The sequence below is a fragment of the Apteryx mantelli genome, chromosome 3 (genome assembly GCF_036417845.1).
Source record: "Apteryx mantelli isolate bAptMan1 chromosome 3, bAptMan1.hap1, whole genome shotgun sequence".
In the NCBI taxonomy this organism is placed as follows: domain Eukaryota; kingdom Metazoa; phylum Chordata; class Aves; order Apterygiformes; family Apterygidae; genus Apteryx; species Apteryx mantelli.
The window spans coordinates 56604846-56627101 of NC_089980.1; the positions used below are offsets into that span (position 1 = coordinate 56604846).

Below are 22256 nucleotides of genomic sequence, written 5' to 3' on the forward strand. Positions count from 1 at the left end.
AAAAAAGTGAAAAATCCCTTCAGTTCAGATCACTTAGGTTAGCCACACACATGTGCACCCTCAGTAAGCTAGCAGCTGACACTGCATTGAGGGGAGCAGTTGATAGCTGGAGGGCAGCACTGCCATTCAGAAAGATCTTCACAGGCTGGAGGAACAGGCTACCAGGAACCTTGCGAAATTCAGCGCTACAGATGCAGAGCTCTGTATCTGCAATGGAACAACCCCAAGCAGTGGTGCAGGCCTGGCACTGATAAAGTAAGTAGCAGCGCTGCAAAAAAGGACCTGTGACAGGGGGGGTGAGGGTGGGGTGAGGTGGGTCCTGATGGACAGGTTGACCATGAAGCAGTAGTACGTAGCTGTGGCCATGAGGGATAACAACACATTGGGCTGCAATAGCAAGAGTGTAGACAGCAGAGAGAAGTTGAGAAAAGTGATTATTTCCCTCTACTTGGCACTTAAGAAAGAGTACTGTGTTCAGTTGTGGGTTCCCCAGTACAGAAGAGAGACACTGGAGAGAGTTCAGCAGAAGGCTGAACATTAAGACAGTTAGGGACTGCAGCACATTCCTGTTAGGTTACGTGGTCAGAAAATAAAAGCTCCTCTCCACAAGCACAAAGGAGCCAAGAGAGACAACGGCAGGCAGGGAACCCAAATAACACCCTGTCCCAGCTACTCCCATGTCCATCACTGGAGAGTGATCAGTCCATCAAGGGCTCATTTCCACAAGCCCAGAGGAGCACAGAGGCACAGTGGCAGGTGGGGAACCTGAATTACCTACTGAGAGGAACAGACACCCTGTCCTGCTCCTCCCAGGGCTGTCCCAGGAGATCAGCCCCCTGGGCCAGGTGCAAAACCCAGCATGATGAATCAACAGGAGCACCTTTTGGACTGAGGGGAATTACTGCCTTGGGGCATGGGAAACATTGTGGGATGCAGGGGAAGAGCATTTCTGGATTGTGCAAGACTTATTATGGGATGTTTAGGGGAGGAATCAAAGGCAGAGAACTAGAGGGATAAAGAAATAAAGAGGGAGTGGTTGCACATAAATGATGCTGGTCAGTACACTTGTCTAACCTTGACCTGCAATCAGTGCAGTCTGTCCTATCTTCTTATTAAATTCCTTTCTAACTGTCTTACTGGGTGAGGGACTCTATTCTGTGTGCATGTGTGGGAGGCAGGTTTAAGTGCCAGCAACTGGAGTCAGAACACATGTGAGATGGCCCATGTGTCTGCAGTGCCTGCAACTGGAGCACATGAGGGTGTGCAAGTGAGTGGGTGCTCACTAGCAAGCATCACACCAGATTAGCAGGCAGTAGATGAAGTGACCTGGGAGCCAGGTGTGTGTGTGGGTCTCTAAGGGGGAAGCTGGCTACCAGAAGGACCAGGGGAGTCCCAGTCCCCTACCACAGAGTGAGTGAGGATCCAAGACCAGCTACTGGCTTGACTGCACATCAAAGGCCAGCTGCTGGAGGGATCTACTGTGTGTGAGGGTGTGGGTCTGTACTAGCAACTGGACTGCAGCTGCAGCCTCAGGGGCTTGTATGTCCAGGGGCCAGCTACTGGGGAAATGAGGGATCCTGTGTATCTAAGCCCAGTTGCTGGAGGGATCCATGTAATAATATATGTATGTCACACTAACAGACCTTCCTCCTGCTTGGCTGGAGAAGGCAACAGGGTGAGGCTGTTGGTGCTGCTTGAGTGACTGCTGGGTATGTCTGTCTGTGTATGGGTGGTATACACACACACACACACACACTTTATATAATTAATCTGCAATATTTTACATGTATATATATATAAATAAAATATAATGTTGTATATGCCTGCTTGTGTGGATGCTTACTGGAAAGACATTCTCAGCCTTGCTACCGGTTGGATGTGGGGAGGGGAAGGCTAAGGGAGCTTGGTGTGTACAGCCTGGAGAAGAGAAGGCTAAGAGGTAACCTAAATGCAGGATTTCATGACCTTAAAAGGTGGAGGTTTAGAGAAGACTAGAGCCAGACTGCACTCAGAAATGCACAATAAAAGGACAAGAGGCAACAGCCAAAATTTGCCAAAAGAGTTTCTGAATGAACATGAGGGAGAAGAAATCTTCACCTTGAGAGTGGTTCAGCAGGGGGGCACGTGGCCCAGAGGGCTTGGGGAATCTCCATTCTTGGAGAGGTCTCAAAGCATGCCTGGGCAAGGCCCGGAGCAACCTGCTCTGACTTTGAAGCTGACCCTGCTTCAAGCAGGAGTGACCTCCAGCGGTCCCTTACACTCAATTTTTCCATGATTTTATGGCTGCCTGCTGCCACAAGGGAGGGGACAAGCAGTCCACAAGAGGCAGGACTTAGTGCTGTCTTAGTAATACCTCTTTAAACCACTCATGGAACTACGGTATCATGAGAACCTAGCTAAACTTTGCTTTTTTTTCCTTCCCTTTTCTTGCTTAAAATTAAAGGTCTTGTTTAGCATCTGGTGCAGTAATCTGAAAACACTATGTTCTTTAAAATTAAAAAAAAATTTGGGGCATTCAAAATATGTCTGTCAGGCAGACTTCAAAATGGCAATTCTTTAAAACTATAGAGATATCAGGTAAGTAGAAAATAAGAGAAACTGGAATGCAGATTAGCTCTAATGACACTCTGAGCACTTAAGAGCCTGTTTCTGACAGAAACATGCCTGCTTACACTGAGAAGCTCAGAAACAGAAATAATTGTATAAATATATTTCTATAGAAATAAAGAAAATTATGTACAAATTATATTTCTAGGTCTGCAAAACAAAATGGTTTCAAGCAGGTCACTTCAGAGAAACAGTTGTTAGGGAACACCCCTGACATTTTCAGTGTTATTGTTCAAATTCTCATTCCGCTTCTCATATATAGCGGGGAAATATGGTCAAGAAGTTATGTGTGCCCTGATACTATGTTCTTATTCTGCTTTGCTAAAGCCTGATATTAAAAGGTTTTATGTTTGTAGGGACATAGCAACCCACAGAACGCGCAGCCTATGCTTAGAGCTGACTATTAAGGGAAATGCTGTGTAAAAAGATCCACAGATTTCCCCCTTCCCTGCTCCCCTTTAGGTATACAGTTCTGACTTGAATGTTCATCTTTATTAAAACATATGGGAAGTGGCTGTAAATCAAATGGGCTATTTTATTACAGTGAAATTTTGATTAATTCCGTTACAGAACTTTAGATGGTGATATTTCAGGTATATTTTAATTTTCAAAAAACAAAGCTTTAAGAGTCAGAATATTAATCTCAATTTACCTGATTCAATTTTATTGAGTATTTTTCTTGCGCACTGTACAAAGGCCTCTTCAACATTCTCCCCCGTTAGTGCACTTGTTTCCAAGAACATCAACTCTGCATTTGACAGCAGAAGAACAATCTCAAGTCAAGTCTGAAATATTCTGATATAGTAATTGAAACTATGAACATTTACAAAAACAATAAATTTTTCTTTAACTTGAGAAAAATTGTCGAACAATTTAGTCCTGAAAATCATGTTTTGAAGGCAAAAGTAAAAAAAACACAAAACATTTTCACAATAAAGCAAGCTCCTCTCACCAACACCACATATATTTCCTCTGAAATTTATACATTTCCCTTAGAATGTGAGAACCCAAACTGGGCTTTTAGCCTGGGCTGTGCATGCAAAATAGCATATAAAACCAATTAAGGAGCCCCATATAGTTTTCGATTAATAGAAAGTGATATGCAAAAGGACAGCCAGCATCTATAGTAAAAACATAGTTGAAAAGACTATTTATAACCAATACACAAGACCGAAGAGACATTTTATTGATGGAAGGACTGTAGCACAACAGCTCAGACTGAGATTGACTTTAGCTGCCACAGAAGTACGCCCTCAAAGACTGAAAATTCTGAACACTACAGACCAGGTAACAGTCCTCTGGATCCATGCCATGCCTGGAACTCACTTTCCCACAAGTAAAATGCATTGCTTCCATCCGTGGCACATCCCATCCAACATTATCTATAATCTGTAAAATCTATAAGAAGCTGAAAACTAAAAAATATTACTCCTAATTTTCTCTCCAGCCCTTTGGAAGCAAGATAATGCCCAAAGTCATATATATTTGCTAAGGAATATTTCTAACTACGGAAGATATCCTTTAAGTAGCAGTTGTGGCAGGAAGAATCACTGGTAATGGGAATTGAAGAGTACATATAGTTCTCATTACCAGCACTTTTCTCCTCCTGTGCCTCATGTACTGACAGAGCTCTCTTTTCTGTGGATATTTGACAAGATACAGTGGGCAAACATATCCATCCGTAGCTGCACAGAAACTAAATCACTTTAGGTATTAAGCATCTTTCAATGCTACGTGAAGATCTTATGTACTGCTTACCATTTTCTTGTGCAAATCGGGACGCTTCTAAAAAAGTAACTTCACGATCTGCATCAAGATCCTTTTTGTTTCCACACAGTATTATCACAATATTTTGACTTGCTAACATTCTTGCATCTGTCAACCAATTGGTAAGAGCATTGTAGGTTTCTCGGCTGTGTAGAAAACAACATCCTTTAGTAGAGCATAAGCATTTCTAGTGAACAGACTAGGAAGTCAGACTGGATTAGAACTCAGAAGGCAAGAGTCTACATTTGTGGCAAGCCACAAACTGCTGCTATGCAAGCCACCTATAGATCTCAAATATGCCAGCTGTAAACTGGGAAGAGTATCGAGTTCCTTCATAAAACTATTTAAAAGCTAAAGTTTTTAAAAAGCAAAATCAAATCAACCACAGAGGCACCCAATTTCTTCTCAGCAGTTTCTGCGCCAAGAGAGACTAGCCAAGAGATCAAAGCCAAGTGCTGTAGTCTTATGCTGGATCCTTTAGAAAGCAGTGCCCTTCAGCTTACTTCTCATTTTTTTGATTGTTCTGAGAATAAAGGGCATAATGCTTCACTGCCTCAATTCCTTTCATCAGAGGACCCTTTTCATTAATAAATTCCGATCTAGACACTAGGTCCTATGAGGTATGCTTTACTAAAACATGCCCAGTTGCAGCTCTGAAGATCTCTGGAACCGGAACCTCTTTTAAACCACCACTAGTATGGTTCAGAGTGACAGTCCCAGATGAAAGGGGAATAGATGACCAAAAAACATTTACACATCATGATGAGTTAGATTAGTCTACTTGCAGCTTCTGAGAAGTAGCAGTTTGTTCCTCTGTTGAAAGACTTCAAAATAAATAATAAAATATCCTGTTAATTCAAAAAGCTAAAATTTTACATGCCTAATCTAGTTTCAGCCTTTTGCGCATGAAATCTAGGGATAACAGACTGAGTTACTGGTTAACATGGAATTCAACTGATTCTGAAGTTTTAAAGGGGATGATAAAAACTTCTTATTCTTATGGAAAAGTCATGGTCCTGAAGTTTCACCTTTGCGTCAAGACCAATGATATCACAGGCGGTTAGTTACCTGTACACACCATTAGTCATTGTGGTGGTGGTCAAGAGATATAGTCCTCAAGCAGTAAGACTGACAAATGAGACTGAACTGACTTTATACACAAAACACAAATTTCAGAGACTGCTCAGAGGAGAACAGTCCACTCGAGGTGGGGGGTGGGGTGGGGAGGGGGGACCGACCTAGTGAATCATCATTAACCAAACACCAAATTTATCTGACCAGTATCAGTCAATGGTGGCCAGAAAAAAATTTGGAAGTGTGTAAAGGTAAAGGTATTTGATTGGTCAAGTATGATATAAAAAAATTTAAGATGTAGAGACAGAATTTTGGCCTACAGTTAAGGAATGTGCAGGCAGAGCCAGTCTCTCTAGAGGATGTTCTGTTATACCAGTGTACTAACAAGCAGTTTCCACAAAGAGGAATGTACTTCCTTGGTTAAAAGGGGCTAAAGTCTGCGTTTAGTTTCTGTGGCATCCTGTCAGTGTCAGATTATTATTTGTTTTGAAGCTATGAAATTGAGCAAAACCACAAGTGTAAAGGACACTTGGAGAACAGCATAATGACATGTGCACAGTGATCTTTCCCAAGTTTATTCAGTTTCCAACAATCAATGGTTGCAAAGCTTCCCGAGCCAGTGGTGGTATTGCATGTAGTCTGCCATGATTAAAACAGCTACCGGTGGGCCAGCCCCCATATATTTGTCTAATCCTTTTCTGAGTCTGTTTACATTTATGGACTTCATACCATCACATGTAAGTTCCAAAACTTAAATATGCATTGTTTAAAACAGAAATATTTTTATTTGTATCCAATAGTTATTAAACAAACAAATGAGTTGTTAACTTTATTACCTGGTGATATCATAGACAAGCAAAGCACCTGCAGCACCTCTATAGTAACTTCTTGTTACAGACCTGCAACAGAATTAAAGATGTACGTTTTTGTAATATCTTCATTGTTTCAAATCTGATTTAACATAATATAATCTACACATGCAGCTCTCTTAGAAGTTTTAAATTAAATAACATGAAATAAGTCATATTTAATAACCTCACTTGGATTTAGATAACATAATCAGCTATGCAGCAGCAGCAACTATTTATAACTAGACTTCTGATGAAGCATTTTCACTAAATGTAGCCATATAGGGGTTCTCATAGTCCATTATGACCTGTGTGCTGCTATAGGTACACATATCTTTGTATTATATGGTCCAATACAGTACCGGGAGCTGATGGCTGTACCTGTGGCTTGAAAACAGCAAAAGTAACTTATATTTGAACTCTCAGTGATGAGTAAAGACTGAGTGGAGTAGCTGCCATTTTACAATTTAAGACTCTAAGCTGAAGAGAAGGAGGTAAGGAAAGTGAATGTCAAAAGGTAGAGGAAGAAAAAAAACAACTAAGTACACAGAGGTTTTATCAACATTAAAAAGAAAAGAACTAGACAGATTACAAAAAGCAACAGGAAAAACAACTTGTAAGAATTTGAATGCTTTGAACTTAAAACAGCAGAATTTGCATGAACCTCCGAAGTACGCAGCCTTCAGTCTCCTAAGACTCCCCAGTTATCTGGCCAACAGACTGGTGAGATCTCATTAATGGAGACTACACATCACTGCTTAGCTTTGCAGAGTCATATATGTATCCAATAAAACTTGTCTGACAGAGGGTAGTGTTTTGGAGGGCAGTGTTTTATCTGGATTGCTGCCCACTCAGCCGCCCATTACCCAGACTTCTATCGCTAAAGTCACCTTTGTTAGCCATTGCTGACAATCAACATCCCCTTGCCAAAAACAAATAAAACCCCCAAGCCCCCAACCCAAAACCACGAAGCCCTGCGATGGTGAATGTACTCAGGAATACAACAAATCTCAACTACTGAGTTTGAACTATACCTCAGATGTATGATACAGTGTTAAAAGTACATCGGCAATTTTAAGTCAAACACACTTTTTCTTTAAAGAAAGATAGAAATCTCAGTCCATCTAAAAATGTGGTTAGCTAAGTGAGCACAAAAACTGATTTTTCCCCTCTGGTAATATAACATAATACTATGAATTGTTCTCATGCACATTTTGATTGGCTTACAACTTCCTAGCATTTACTTGTTCCAACCAAGAGAAGATCTAAACAGAGTTAAGCATACATACTTCAATTAAAAAAAGTTTCAGTTTGGCTGGTGAAGAAGCTTTTCACTGTGTATTCCACTTATATATTTTAACTATCACACAAAATACTTTACCCAATGAGAAGGGCAGAAGCTCAGTTCCCACAAGTCAGCACTACTTTACTGAAATAATGGATCTTTATGCCCAGCTTGGAAGATCTGGCCTAGTTAACAATGGCAAAGCAGACATACAGTTCCACTGACTCAGAAACCGTGCCTATTTATAAGCAGAGATAAATATTATCCAGCACCCACAATGCAAGTTTAACAACAATCAACATTTAATAAAATGAAAAGGGCACCTGAATCTCTCTTGTCCTGCTGTATCCCATATCTGCAGTTTTACATATTTACCACTGACGTTTATGATCTTTGAACCAAATTCGACTCCTATAGTATGATTTGAGTCATCTTTGACTAAAAAAGAAAAAGAAAAAAGAAAAACAGACAATATTTAGAGCAAATAATTAGTTTTACATAATCCAATTCAGGCAGGATCAAAACTCTTCAGTGTTCCAATTACAAACTACTTCCTGAAAGATCAAAAAACCTCTACGCAATTCATAAATCTATTGCCACCATTCAGAAACAAATACCTCTTACAATATTTTGAACATCCTATTCAATTCAAAATTACTAGTAGCTTAATCAAACTACTTCTTGCTCCCATTAACAAATTACTGTATGGGACAACTTCTGCATACCCCCTTCAGCTGCACTTTCTAGTACTTTGACATAACTTAAAATTGTAATTAATGGAAAAACACAACACAAAAAAAGACCCTGTCTTGCCCACAAGTAAGCAAAATATATTTCTTTTTTAAAGCAAGAAGTTAAGACACTTGCTCTACATATGTTGCTGGTATCACAAGATTCTCAGCAATGTACATCTGCCTATACCAGAAGCAAGGTCATGGCCCAAGTTCAATTACAGGATCATACAGTGTTCCTTGATAATTATATATTATCATCCTAGAGCTGGTCTTCAAGAGATAAGATGAATTACCATTCATCTGAGAAAGATAACAGACACCTTGGATTTAAAAACATTTCCAAATGCATATTAATTGTGTCTAATCATGATATTAACTCCACTACAAAAAGGGAAAATTTTCTTTCCTATCTATCCATATCTAAATAACATTTAGTACACTACAGCAGAGTCCCTACCAAGTATTTAACATAGGACATATTTAACAAAGCGCACAGGGTATCTAGCTATTTTAGAAAGAGACTGGATGTTGAGAGATTGGAATTCTGTGCCATAAGCTTTTCAGATCTACTCATGCAATTCAACTTTTTCTTTCATCTGCTCAGTATCTTTATAGAAGGTCTGAGAGCCTATCATTTATCTGGGGAAGACTATAACTGCAAAATTTAATTTTCACACAAAATAAGTATGTGTTTTCCATCAACATCCTGTTATGTTTAGTTGACCTATGACAGAGATACTGCTCAACATCAAGCTTTTGATCAGAGGGAAACTGCAACAAAGATTTACAGCATGGTTCTGAACGTAGTTGTCAGACAAAACTCCCATCTACCCAAATTCATGAGAGTTATATATACTTCCCTACAAAGACGTACAAAGCAAAGAATGGATATTCACACATCTTACACTTACAAATACTTTTACAGAGTCTTCATCTGTTGTACAAGGTAATGGAGAACTCTTACCGTGCACATATATACTCACATTTCTTCTCAATAAACTGATGAAGTAAACAGGATTTTCCAGTTCCAGCATTTCCTATGACCAAGAACTTAAAAAGGAAATCTGAAGATTGAAACAAACAAACATAAGCTCATTTGCTAATTTTTATTATCCACTCACATTTTTGGCACAAGACCAAGTATACAAGCCAGCTACTGTCTATAAGCTGTAGCTTTTAGCTATAGCTAATACAAATATCCTACATAATGATGTCAATTTCTTAAAAGAAAGTTAACAGTACAAAACCATCCAGAATTTTTTCCCCCTCCATTTTAATAAACATTGACATTAATGTGAATAACTGCTTAATTCTCATATTCCACTGTAATATTCAAAGCTGGAACAAATGGAATATTTTTCCTATACATTTACAGGCAAGTAGTAACTTCTATTCTGGGTGGTTGCTCTCATGTTTCCTCCACACAGTAAATTAAGATAAAGTTACTTCTGACACTTTACCTACTTATGAACCATTTACATCAGTGTTCATTTAGCAATATGTGTATTGAAGATCTATGGCCTGTTTAAATTTTTAACAGTTATGTATACTGCTTTAATAATACCTCTCCGGATCGACTTTCACTTTTGCCTAAAGATCAAAGAAAGTTTCCTTGTCTTATTTTCAAACCACTGTGATTAGAAAGTATACAGTTTTTTCCCCAATATACAGCCATCCCAACAACTGTTACAGTTATTGAAGGAGTCATGATTAATTTTTATCCCAGCAGCTGTTTTTACAGTTATCTTTACAACTTTATTGTACAATTTGTATTATAAACATAGCAGGTTGCTAGAAGACATCACATAAGCAAGCGATTAAAGGATTTAGTTTGTAATATCAACAAAAAAAACCTTTTAATTAAACATTAATTTTGTTAACAGTTCAGAGCTGTCAAATGGGTTACACAAATATTGGCTCATAAGGGTAGGGAATAAGAAAATTAGACTATACCGAGTATGTCAAAGCACTGATATATTATTCTATCAGAGCCCTGGTGGAGCCCTTAGTTTTATAGCTTTCTGTGGGCACATTAAATTCAGTCTATTTGCTCATTCTGTTTCATGCAGGAATAGATATTTGTTATAGTGTATCATTAAACATCTCCTAGTAATGGTAAAAAGAACAAACAGGTTTCTCTCATGGTGAGTAAATTCCTGATGTTGAAAATGTTGTCAATGGCAGAACAGAGGACTCTGAATCCTGAGAATGTCCACCATCCTTTGCTTTCAGTTGCCTTCCAAATTTTATTAATCTTTACAAGAAGGTAATGTTGTACAAAGGATTTCTGTTATTTTACAATTTACCTTTGCATGATTTTTCTCATTTCAAATGTTATAATAGGCTTTGATATGGATTCCATTTTCTGCTCTCCTCAGAAAGAAGAGATTGCCTTTTCTTGCTCACAAATATGATCATTTACACTCTCAAGACATTCCGTACCAAACTCCTCTCATTCTTCACGCCTCCACCCAGCTGCTCATGCTTTCTTCGCAAAAAGAGTTAGAAAAGGGATCTTGCTGCTTTATGAAAATTCTGCATATTATCTCCTAAAAAGTAGGGCCCTTCATCTTGTCATCTCAACTGCAAAACACACTGATGCTCTGAGAATGCTTCATACTTCAGACTATCAAAGCTTCACTTTTAGTATGAAACATACACATATCATAAATAGCCTCAAAGTGTTAGGTTAAAAAAAAAAACTAAAAAAAAAAAAAAGACTTAAATTTCTCTTTCTATGGACCAACTAGCACTAGCGTAGCACCAAACAGCCTTTTTTTTTTAATATATATATTTAAATACATATTATATTTATATATTATAATATATAAAAACCATTGTGTGTGTGTAGCATGTGTAATCTTACTGATTTTACCACTTTCAAAGAGTTCCTCAAAATGCGTGAAGATGTTCTGGGACACAGTCCCAATTAAAATAATCACTTTCTGGTCTCTGTAACTTCTCCAAAAATTAATAAGAAACCCAGCTAAAATGCGTTGTCATATATCTCTGGTGAATGTTTATCGGGTTTTCTTGTTAAAAGCTATTTAAAAAAATTCAAGTCTTCCTTCCTTTTCTCCATGGAAGTCTCATATTATTGACAGTAGCATACCAACTAATGTCAAACTAAAACACGAGAAGAAAAATACCCAAACTCTATTCCTACTTTAATTTGTTCTTTCATTTTGAGCACTGTTTCTTAATGGTGGTTCTTGAAGCCCTATTTCACCATCCACAAAATCATGCTGAACAGCCAATTTAACAAGCTGCTCCATTCTGGGCAGACAGCCTGTAGGCAGGTGAGAAATTCTGAGCCTTGTCAGTGGTGTCACTGTTAGGGCCTGGGACCGATATGGAACAGCTTCAGAACACCAGTGTATTTTTCCTGGGTTGTTCTAAATTGAGGTGCCTGAAGTTTTGCTCTGAACGCAAGATTGACATTTCGAGAGTTTAATATTTGTTTCTTTAAATTGATACTAATAGCACTTACAATAGACTCCCAATTCCTATCAAAATTCAATTGTGCCATACAATTATAAGAGACCTTAGCTAAATGATTTATTTGCATAAAAGATTGATCGTTCAACACCTACTTGCTTAGAAGACAAAATATGTATATATATTTATATATATAAACATATACTTAAAAATATATATATAATTATAATTTCCCAGCTGCTGAAATAGCAAACAGTGATTCAAATGATCTGTAGCAACAATTTTTAAGGAAACTCAAGTTACCATTCACTTGATTACAGCATGGAAGAAAGAAGAATCTGTTTTATTCTCCCATAGAATGGAGTACAAAAAACCTTCTAATAAAAACTGAAGGCTTTTTGCACCAAAGAAAGCAGAAGTGTTTCAGAATGTGCATATTTGTAAGGTGGAACATGCAAATTCATAAAGTAAGAAAGTGACATTTTGATAGAATTGCTTTTGTGAACATAACTGCAACTTAATTCTTCAATTCTTCAATTGTAAATTCTTCAAATGAACAAAAGGCTCTTAATCAAATCTTTTTGGAAGTAGTTTACCCATGAGTACTGAATAACAGATTTCAGAAAAACATGGAATATTTTGCACATTTAATTTACTGCAGGGAAGGACAAGAAGAGGCATTACCAATACCAAAACTCACAAATATGAGTATTTAGCAAGCAGAGAGACTTCTAGCTTCACAGCCTAGCATACAAATGAATAAGATTAGCTATTATCTCCCAGATAAGAACAGGGAGAATATTTCTTATTTTGTTATTTTGAAACTTTTTTCTTATAATGTCATTCTGTGGGACAACGGCCACCATGTCAACACCATTTTTATAACTTTCCTGTTGTTTGATTTAGGACACGAAATATCTTGTCTCTGAACTGTACAGATACATCTGTACATGGTTTAGCATGGTTCAGACATACAGAAACTGAACAGGATTGGATAAATAGCTTCTTCTGGCCCAACTGCAACATTATTGTATACTCATAGTCAGTAAAAACTTCTAAATATTTATTCTTTGTAATTGCACTGAACGCAATTCATTCTAGTTTTTGTACTACTGCTTAACTGCTGTAGTTTTTCTTTTTGGTCCCCTCTTCCCAGAGGAGTTAAGTGACTTCATTTCAAAGCCTGTTTTCTCTTTCTCTGCTATTGACAAAGCAGCTCTGAGCTCCAACATTCCAGTTAGCTGCCAAGGCTGTCACCCTAGAGAAGTTTTTCTTTTGAACTCTTGTTCCTCCTTCACAGAAGAAGCTGAAAAGGAACATCATTAAGATGTTACAAATTCCGCTTATCACGCTGGATACTAAAAGGCGTAGAAAAGTTAAAGTACTTTGCCTGTAAATAACATCATTATTATACAGAGAGGATTTAGGAACAAAACCAAACTCTGTCCCAAGAGGAAAAAGGGTTACAAGACATGCACTACAGAAACCTTCAAGAAATAAAAGATAGCACAGCATGCCTATTTAAGGAAATCAGGGAATATAAAGAATCGACTTACTCCCCTGTGTGAGCCACATGCATCACCCAGTCCTGTACTGGGTAGGGGGTACAGGGAGCAAAGCAGTTGGACTGATCCTTATTTTCTAGCATAGGTGGAAAAGGATTAAATAAAACCATGACTCCACCCCAAAGATACATCAGTCAGTAGATCTAAATTGGGGCGGGGGGGGGGGAGGGAGGGAGGAGAAGGAGAAGAGAGACAGTTGTGGGTTTTGACTCATGTACCACAGTAGAGCAAAACAGATGGCTGACGTAGAAACCACCCTCAGACATCCAACCTCCTCCTTTGACAGGAGTCTACTCCAGCAGCAGGAATAACTGAACAGCTTCTGAACTACATTTTCAAGACTAAGTTGCAGTAATGTGAACTAAATTGTTCTTGCTGATACAGAAGGGAGAAAAAAAGACCAAATTATAATCTTCAATCACAGCTTAGTCTCCTTCCAATTCCTTGATAAAGAGTCAAACATATGTTCACTAATGCTGAGCCTTTGGAAAGTGGCTCATTAAACTCATTAAAAAAAGTTTCCTGGCAGTTAGACTTGTTGCCTCCCCATCTCTTCCTCTGCAGAAGTCTGTATAAGAAAGGATTGCTCTGAAGCACTCCTACTGGCAGATGCTGCCTCTAAATGAGGGAAAAGGACTTTTTTCCTAACTACTCCTTTATTTAGCAATAAGAATTAACAAGATAAACAGATAAACCTGTATCTATTCAAATCTGCATACATAATGCTTGCAAGAGGGAAGCTTGGTTTCCTTACAAGCAAAAGCAGAGCCATGTCCTCTAAGCAACAAAATAAGCTTTGAAATAAACTGAAGGCCATTGTGATAAGTGCAAGGACCATCTGATAAAGGGAGGCTAGAAGAAAAGCATGAATTGAATACTCCAGACCAAAAAGAAATATATTTAAGAAATGGCAAACACCTTATGACAGTGGCAGAGATTGATAAACTCATGCCTGTGACCATTCTAGCAGTAATAGATACTTTCTTGGAGAAGATACAGGGAAGCAGGGACTAAGGACATTCGACCAGAATCTTACATATCACATTTATGCAAAGATAATACAATCTTTTTTCTATGCTTCCATCATTTACAATCCAAAGGTTGCTTTGCATTTACCTATTAAGGGAAAGCTATTTTAAATTAGTCTATATTTACTGGAATGCAAAGATGCATACATTTTGCACTGAGAAGGGGGGATAACAGAGTCTGTGCGTACTTTATAGCAACTGCCTACACAGAGACCCTCACATCTTAATAAGCATGAATTAGAGCAATTTTTCTATGAATATAAGACTTGTTTCCAACATTACAACAAGATATGCTTTTTAGAATGATCTCCTCTCCCAACAGCATCAGTAAAATGCTCTTTCTAAGTTGAGTTTCAAAATTCATGAAGTTTTCTTATGCTCATCACTGTTTTGGATTTAAATTATTTTTGGCGCTTTGCAAGGGAAAGAAATTGATCAAGTAGGAGAGGGATAAATAAGAGATTAGAAAGCTAAGAACAGAAGATGGGCAATGGATGAAATAGATCTATGTGAAAGAAAAAGTGTACTGTGAACAAAAAACTTAGGGCCAAGACTAAATGAGAGGTTACAGACCCTGGTTTGAAAAGAGTATGAGATAAGAATCACAGTAAGGGACAGAAACAGTAGGGATAATCAGGTGAACAAAAGAGGTTGCAAAAAAGCAGAATCTGAGACAAAGAAAAGAACCCAGAGAGGAAAAAAAACATACATAGGAAGAGAAATGTAAAATAAATGAGACAGATAATGAAGTATTAAAGGCAAGAAGGACAGACTCGAGGAAAGCCTCTTCTCATAGACCGAAGACAAAAATTGAAAACACACCCCCACCTTTCAGAAGAAAGAAGTTCAAGCTTCACAGCAAAATTAAAGTTATATAAAAGCTAGATAGCAAAATGACATTTAAAAAAGTCAAAATGTTTTACTGAACAGGATGAAGAGCCTGTGGCTACATAAGGGTGGTCATAATCCAGGTGATAAAAAGGAAAATCCCATTCATGGATAGGCATTGACGTGGTTGGTATCAACAGTGATACCAGCACTGAGATGATACAAAGATCACTGATCAAAATAAATCTCAGTCATTGGTGGGAAACTTGCCACCTGCTGCCTCCATACTTTTACCATTCTTCATGACCACTCTAACAGTCTCAGGTGTTGCACGATCATTACTTTCCTTAAGAAGGTGAAAACAGTTTCAAAGCGCAGCCTCTCCTCTTTCGTCTTGCTGGGCATCAGATAGCTGGTCAGAAAAACCATTCTTCTTAGGACAACGAACACATTATATCCCAAAGACTTCATCAAGCACATAAGACCCATGTTTTTATCACATGGGATTGTTTACTTCTAATTGTCAGATTGGGCTGCTACAAATGTGAGGTATGTATTTTTTTTAAAGTCGGTCAGGAGCCATACATTAACTTTCAGATTTAATGGGGTTCACTGTTTCCCTGAATGTGTTCTAATACTGACTGCTTATTATTGACTTTTGTTTAAATACCTGCTTTAACAAACATGCACATGATTGTAAAGCAATAGTATTTCTTTATTCTATCCATTAAGTCCAAGTTTATATGAATAACTTGGAAACTTCTTAAAGCAAAACTCTGACTTATCAGGAGGTATGGGCTTCAAACCAAAAAGACGCTAAATCAATTGTACGCTTGACACAAAAGTTATCCTGCTGGCATTTAAAAATACTCATGGAAAGGAGAGAAAAAAAACCAAAAAACTTTGTCCTTGCTTTCTTTCAAACATACCTAAGATGCTTTAAAGAAATAGTATTTGTAGTGTCATGAAGTCAGCTCAGCTAGAATATGAGACAGCAGACAAAAGAAAGAACTAGTTTGTTAAGATAATACTGGCTGCATAACAAACTGCAAGGGGATTTAGCATCAAATACCCTGCACTCATATAGGAGGTAGCAAGTATCTTTTTTTCCCTTCCTCAGAGACGACAAAATGTAGTTTTATACATTTGTGGCTCTCATTCTTTCTTTCTATAAGACGTTAGATATACAACAACCTTTTTTAAAAAAGTGTTCACTTATTCCCAAACACTAGTTTTCAATATGTATCTCATAAAGGTCAGGAACAAATATGCCTCTTCCCTTGTCTGTGCCCCCTCGCCCCCCTCCCCCCCAAAAGAAAAAAAACAAAATAAATAAAAAAAACACCCCAAGCCACCACACAAAAGTTCAAAGGTTTTTGCAAATTAAGAAACTGTCTTAGTTTAGAATGTACTGGACATGAAACAAATGCAAGATCGGAGAAGAACTAAGAGAGCTTTAATATGTATACAATATAGAATCAGGACCTGGTGTTAAAACAGGACTCGTACTGTAAACGGTCAGAGGGAAAACTACATGGAGTTTTTCTTTCATCCTCTCCATGATGATCAAGTTGTTCAGTTTTTTTTCCCCATGGGCTTCAACATTTTTGCACCAGCCTAAAATATCTCAACTCCGCACCTTTTTTCCAAACAAGGTATTTTTTTTCGTGTTACTTCTGTATTAGATGATAGTTGTATGAATATACAACTATAATAAAAGTCCTTGCTTGCCTCAATGTATACCTCACCTCCATACCCTACCAGTCTCATTTTACTACTCCAAATGGAGCTGAAACCTGGGGGAGGAGGGAAAGTACACACTACTAAAGAGAAAAATCTCGTTAGTTATTCATTTTATTATGCTATAGCTTCCTGAAGAATACTTTGAGCCATCACATTCTCATACTGAAACATCATAGAGAAAGGAAAGGGTAGTATTTTGGTGACATATTAAAAATGAGTTATGGCTGTTTGTCTGATGACACCTATTAGATTTAAAATAGCATTAATATACTTAGACATAAAGAACTAAAGACTACCAGTATAAGAGAAGAAAGACGCAAATAAATTTAAAATAGTTGCATGAAGCAGCCATTAAAATTTGAAAACATAAACACTATTTTTGTTATCAGTTCATTTCACAAGCTGTTGCAGAACCTGGCACTAAGTTCTATAGGTCCTCAAGCTTAGTGTTCCATGGGTAGCAAAATTCATTAAGTAAAATGTTGCTGATAATGTTACATTCACTCTCATATCTAATTCTGCTATAACTTTTCATTCCCCATTGCTACAAGCATCATAGTTGTAAAATGATGGGTCCACTGCCATGCAAGCCCTCTCCTGCCCACCGTTCCTTGGGGAACATGAGTGTTTGCTTAAAAGTTATTTGTAATCGTGACAATACTCCAAGAAGCCTGGATACCATCATGTCCAAAGCCTCAGAAAAGGATGAATAGAATAAAACTGTGAAATTAAAACTTGGAGACATTTTTTAAAGGCATTTAGCAACAGTAAGAGAAAGGAGAAGTATCCTTCCTCATGAGATTATCACTCAAACTGTAGGTAACTTACAATATTACTGTTAAACAGAAGTCTTGCAGAGATCTTCCTAAAACACAGTTGAGCTAACTGATTACATAATTTCCAAATCAAAGCTGAGGTTAAAGTAGCATAATTAGTTATGTAAAATAGTTTTACCAAGCAGAATAATATTTCTTAAAATTAATCTATAAAATTAAGATTTCCACAGTAATTCTGGGCAACAGCAACAAAGGCTTGGCTAACAATTCTAGTAACTGGATGTATCTTGGAAAGGAAGAGGGTGAGGCAATTTTCTTCTAAATAACTCTTAGAAATACACTATCTGAATTGTTTTCTCAGCAAGCCAAAACATTTATTTAGATTTGTCTGATTACCATGAGATGCTACCTCCAACTATTCTGCAGTTAACTGTTCCAGGTTATTACTCAAAAAGGGAAATGCAATGTTTATATGTAGTTAGTGTATACAGAGTAAGCAAACTGCACTTTCTCTCATGATGTTGAGCAGACAGTTAACGCACAGTCCCCAAAATAACGGCCATCCAATCCAGACTGTTAAAATAGCTATCATCCCTTAACTGAGACATAGTTAGTAGCAACTAACCATGCAAGAGTTCCTAGTCCTTTCTAACACAAGAATGATGGTGATTTAAAGTGTTTTTGTTTCAAGCAATTCTGTTTTATTTTGCATTCTTACTGTCAGCTATATTATCTGATAGGGAGGTAGGCAGGGAAGTTACTAAGAGCTGTAGGCTGCTAGCTCCAAGTGGACTGCAAACTTCTACCTGATTATACTCTCCCATTAACTTTGCTGCAAGTTGCAGCCTCACAAACTCCCTGGGGGAACAGCCACACAAACAAGCTGCAGGTATTTAAGAAAAACATGTATACAGTTTAGCTAAGGCAGTGTGGGTTCTGACGCACAGGTAAGTTCCTCTGCATCAGGTACACTGCTGTAACTGTGCTTGTGCAGCAAATGTTGAGGTAATTTATCCTTCTCTCACTGAATTACTGTGAAGTCTTCTCAGGATAGGAGCAGGCAGATATACATCTGTTTGGGAACAACTGACACACAGTAACATATGCATCAGTGCCCTGCATGCAGACATACCTTGTCATAAAAACTCATGCAGCATAAGACAAATCTGTTATGATGTCATCTCTATGTGGTTTAAACTGGTGCAGCTTTTCATTTAGACACTGCCCTTACACACCATAAAAATCACATCATAAGACAAGATTTATTATAATGTTTGTCCCATGCATGCCGGGTTCATCTTAGCTTTCTAGGCTGGATTTAACTACATTCATTAACTTTGCTAAAGCTTTCAACAGCAGGGTTGCAATATTGTTTGAAAACTTGGTCTGGGCATAACTTGGTTTTACCTACAGTGCTGAACCAGTGCAGGGTGCAGAAAGAGGGCACAAATCACACTAACTTTAAGCCTCCAACACTACTTTTATCACAATGCAGAACAGGCACTTTGATATATCCGTGCTCAAGAGCAAGTCAGGGACACAGCTGGAACTGTAACACACAGGTTTGATTCCTGCTTTGATCCTCAGTCCATCAGATCATACTGCCTCTGAAATATTCGTGGATATGACTCAACAAATCCATGAGGCAAGGTTTTGTTTTTTCTTTTTAAAAAAGAAGAAACTGAATTAATTAGCTCTCTGTACTACAACTGTCTACCAGACCAACTTAATATTAAAGACTACAGCTGCACCTGACACCTAAACACCAAAGCCCCAGAACTGTTCAGCCAAGCTGTTTAAACTGCCTAGGCAGCTAGATTTTTTACATTAGATTCAAGGAGAATACTAATCTTCTTTTTCTAATGATGCCCTGAAGTGCCTCTGAGGGTGCTTGGCACATGGCTTAATCCTGAACAGGATCCAGAAACCAGCATTCTCCCGCCTACTTCCATTGATGGATTTGGTCAATAGGTATACTCTAAAAAGATTTACTGATTAACATGAAACACAAAAGTCTATTTTAAAATTAGAGTGGTGCTGCTGCCGCCCTTCATTTTTTATCCCAAAACAAAGAGGACAAAGTGCACACGAGTTACAAAAACACAGTTTCTATTCTCTCCTTTGTTCAAGAGGATTCAAGCTCATAAGACTGACTTTATTTTATCAGACCAAAGATCCACCTTCTCCAAAACTCATTAAGCGTGCTGGGCTACAGTCCCTCCTCTAAAATCTCTTGAGACTCTTGCTGCTTTCTGCCTCGCTTGCATTTTTATTCATAGTCTTCTGAAGCACCACTGAGTTGCAGAACTTCTCTGTCAACCTGCATCTGGCCCTGGCCTAGCCAACCATCCAGAGCTCCACGAAGAAGAAGCTTTGTAGGACAGATTCCAGCAACTGCGGAGCCTGTTTTTGTTTCTTTGACTTTTCACAATGCTAGGCAAGACCACTGGGCAACAGCCACTGTCATCCTGAATATCCTAAGGGAGCTGTGGGCAGTGACTAGTGTTCTTCTTGATGGCCCCTCTGCTTAGTTTTGATTCTCTGACCCTTGTCCTACTACATTCACTGTCTCCCAAAAACACTTATTTTTCCCTTGGTTTCTTTTATTTGCTCCCTCCCTGCTTCAGGGAGGCTCTGAGAATTTATTGGAGGTAAGCTACTGCTTGTCCTTAACAGGAAACCAACAGGAACAGTGCCCATAAGCAAATGCTTAGGGAATGATATGGGAACAGGCAAGCATATAATGATACTGTCCCTATTTCTCTCTCAGTCCCTAAATACAATCAACTTGGGAGACAGTATCTATTTAGTATCCATTTAGTGACCTTCAATGACTTTTCTTCCATGAAATCATCCAGTCTTCCCTTGAACTGTGTAAGTTTTTAAACATACACATCTTTCAGCATCAAGTTCCATATACCTACTGCTAGTTGCCTAAAGAACCATCTCCTGTTGTTTTGAACCTGGCTACTAGCTTCATATGATGCCCCCTACTAGCATGAGAAAGAAAAGAGTGCACAGTAAATTCCCATCCATTCTCTACATGCATCCCAGGTTTTTGCAGATTTCTATTATAGCCCTCATCAGCAGACTTCTGTCCAGACTGAAGAGATCCAACCTAGTTTAACAATTCTAGTAACAAGCTTTCCAGACCCCAGAAAATTCAGTGCTTTTCCAAGTCCAAACATCTACTAAACTAAGAGATAGATGTAAAGTGCCAAGTCAAAAGGTAGGATGCAGGATTCAGTTCTTACCTTCCCCTTCACCCAAATTCGGAAAAAAAAAAACAAAACCCACACACAACAGAACTGGAAAAGCATCAGAAAAGGGCAAAAAGGATGATCACTGATATGGAACAGTTTCCATAGAGGGAATGACTAAAAAAGCTATTTAGTTGGCAGGGAGGATGGGAGGGGGGACAAACATATAGAATATCATGTAGGTCTATTAAATCATGAGTGGCATGAAAAGGAAAGACAGAGATAAATCTTACACTCTCTGTTCCATTAGAAGAGCTAAGGGTAAGCAAATAAAACTCAAAAAACAAGGAGACAGCTCTTCACAGAATGGGTAGTTTATGTGGGGAGCTCCCTGACAAAGGATGCAGTGACTGCAAAAAGGTTGAGTTCAAGGGAAGACTGGACAAATACACGGAAGAAAAAAGCCACAGAGGGTTTTTAAACAGAAGCCATACCTGTGAAGCCACTTAGGCAAAAATAGTTGGAGGCTGAAGAATATTAGAGAAAGCATCAAACATACTTTTCCTGTTCTTATGCTCTTTCCAAGGCACCAATGGGACATTGTAAAATTGCATACTGGCTACCTCTTTGGTCAGAGATAGCACAGCTATTGTTAAATTCTATGCCATCTCATAACTTACATTTTTTGTTCTTCCATTTATCCTAAATCATTACACTATCTTAAGTTTTCTAGCTCAGAATTCCTGTCGCTTAATGTGTATAAACAGAACAAACACTGAAACTCAAAAGAGAAATATACCCCCAAACCCGCCACCCCCCCCCCCCAAAAAAAAACACCACAATAACCCAAACCCTTCAATTTAAGGGCATGTTTTCTAGGACATCAAAACAATCAGAGAGTATCAGCAATGATAGTGGGTTTAAAACTACTATTTTGCATCACTGGAACAATGCAAAAAGTGTTGAAATGTACTTAAGATGCAATTATTTATCCTGATGCTGTAAGAGTGAGCAGATTAAAGAGGAACATTGCTGGAATTATCTCTATCATCTCTGGTTGTCTACCCATCCATGTGCTTAGACATTACAAATCCCACTATAAGCATAGCCAAAGTGATCTCAGTCCTTAATCACAACGGTTCAGATCATGAAAAATTAGCTCAAACTCACATCTAAACTAACAAAGCACATCTCTTTGGTCTGATTTCTACACATGTGTTTTGCACGTGTGGAGAAAATATGGAAAGAACAGGGTTGTACTATCCTAACACTTGCATTTCAAGGGCTGCCCCACACTCTCGCCTCATTTTCCCCAGTAGTTCTGTGCTTTTTCTGTATACTGAAGCACCCATGATAGTAGGAC

At 38.2% G+C, this 22256-nt stretch overlaps 1 protein-coding gene across 3 annotated transcripts in view; it reads right to left on the minus strand.

Moving 5' to 3' along the window:
• The window catches only part of RAB4A (RAB4A, member RAS oncogene family), a 29542-nt gene that overhangs the window by 5561 nt on the left and 1725 nt on the right, over positions 1 to 22256 (minus strand). For 2 of the 3 annotated variants that reach the window (XR_010883720.1, XM_067293445.1), the window contains exons 2-6: positions 9299 to 9379; positions 7905 to 8019; positions 6285 to 6347; positions 4366 to 4520; positions 3260 to 3355 (exon numbers count right to left, since the gene is read on the minus strand). Coding sequence is in view for 2 of the 3 variants with exons in the window: in XM_067293445.1 (XP_067149546.1) it covers positions 3260 to 3355; positions 4366 to 4520; positions 6285 to 6347; positions 7905 to 8019; positions 9299 to 9379 (510 nt within the window). In the remaining variant the exon portion in view is untranslated. The remainder of the gene's footprint in view (positions 1 to 3259; positions 3356 to 4365; positions 4521 to 6284; positions 6348 to 7904; positions 8020 to 9298; positions 9380 to 22256) is intronic. The other variant, XM_067293446.1, reaches the window with a different exon arrangement.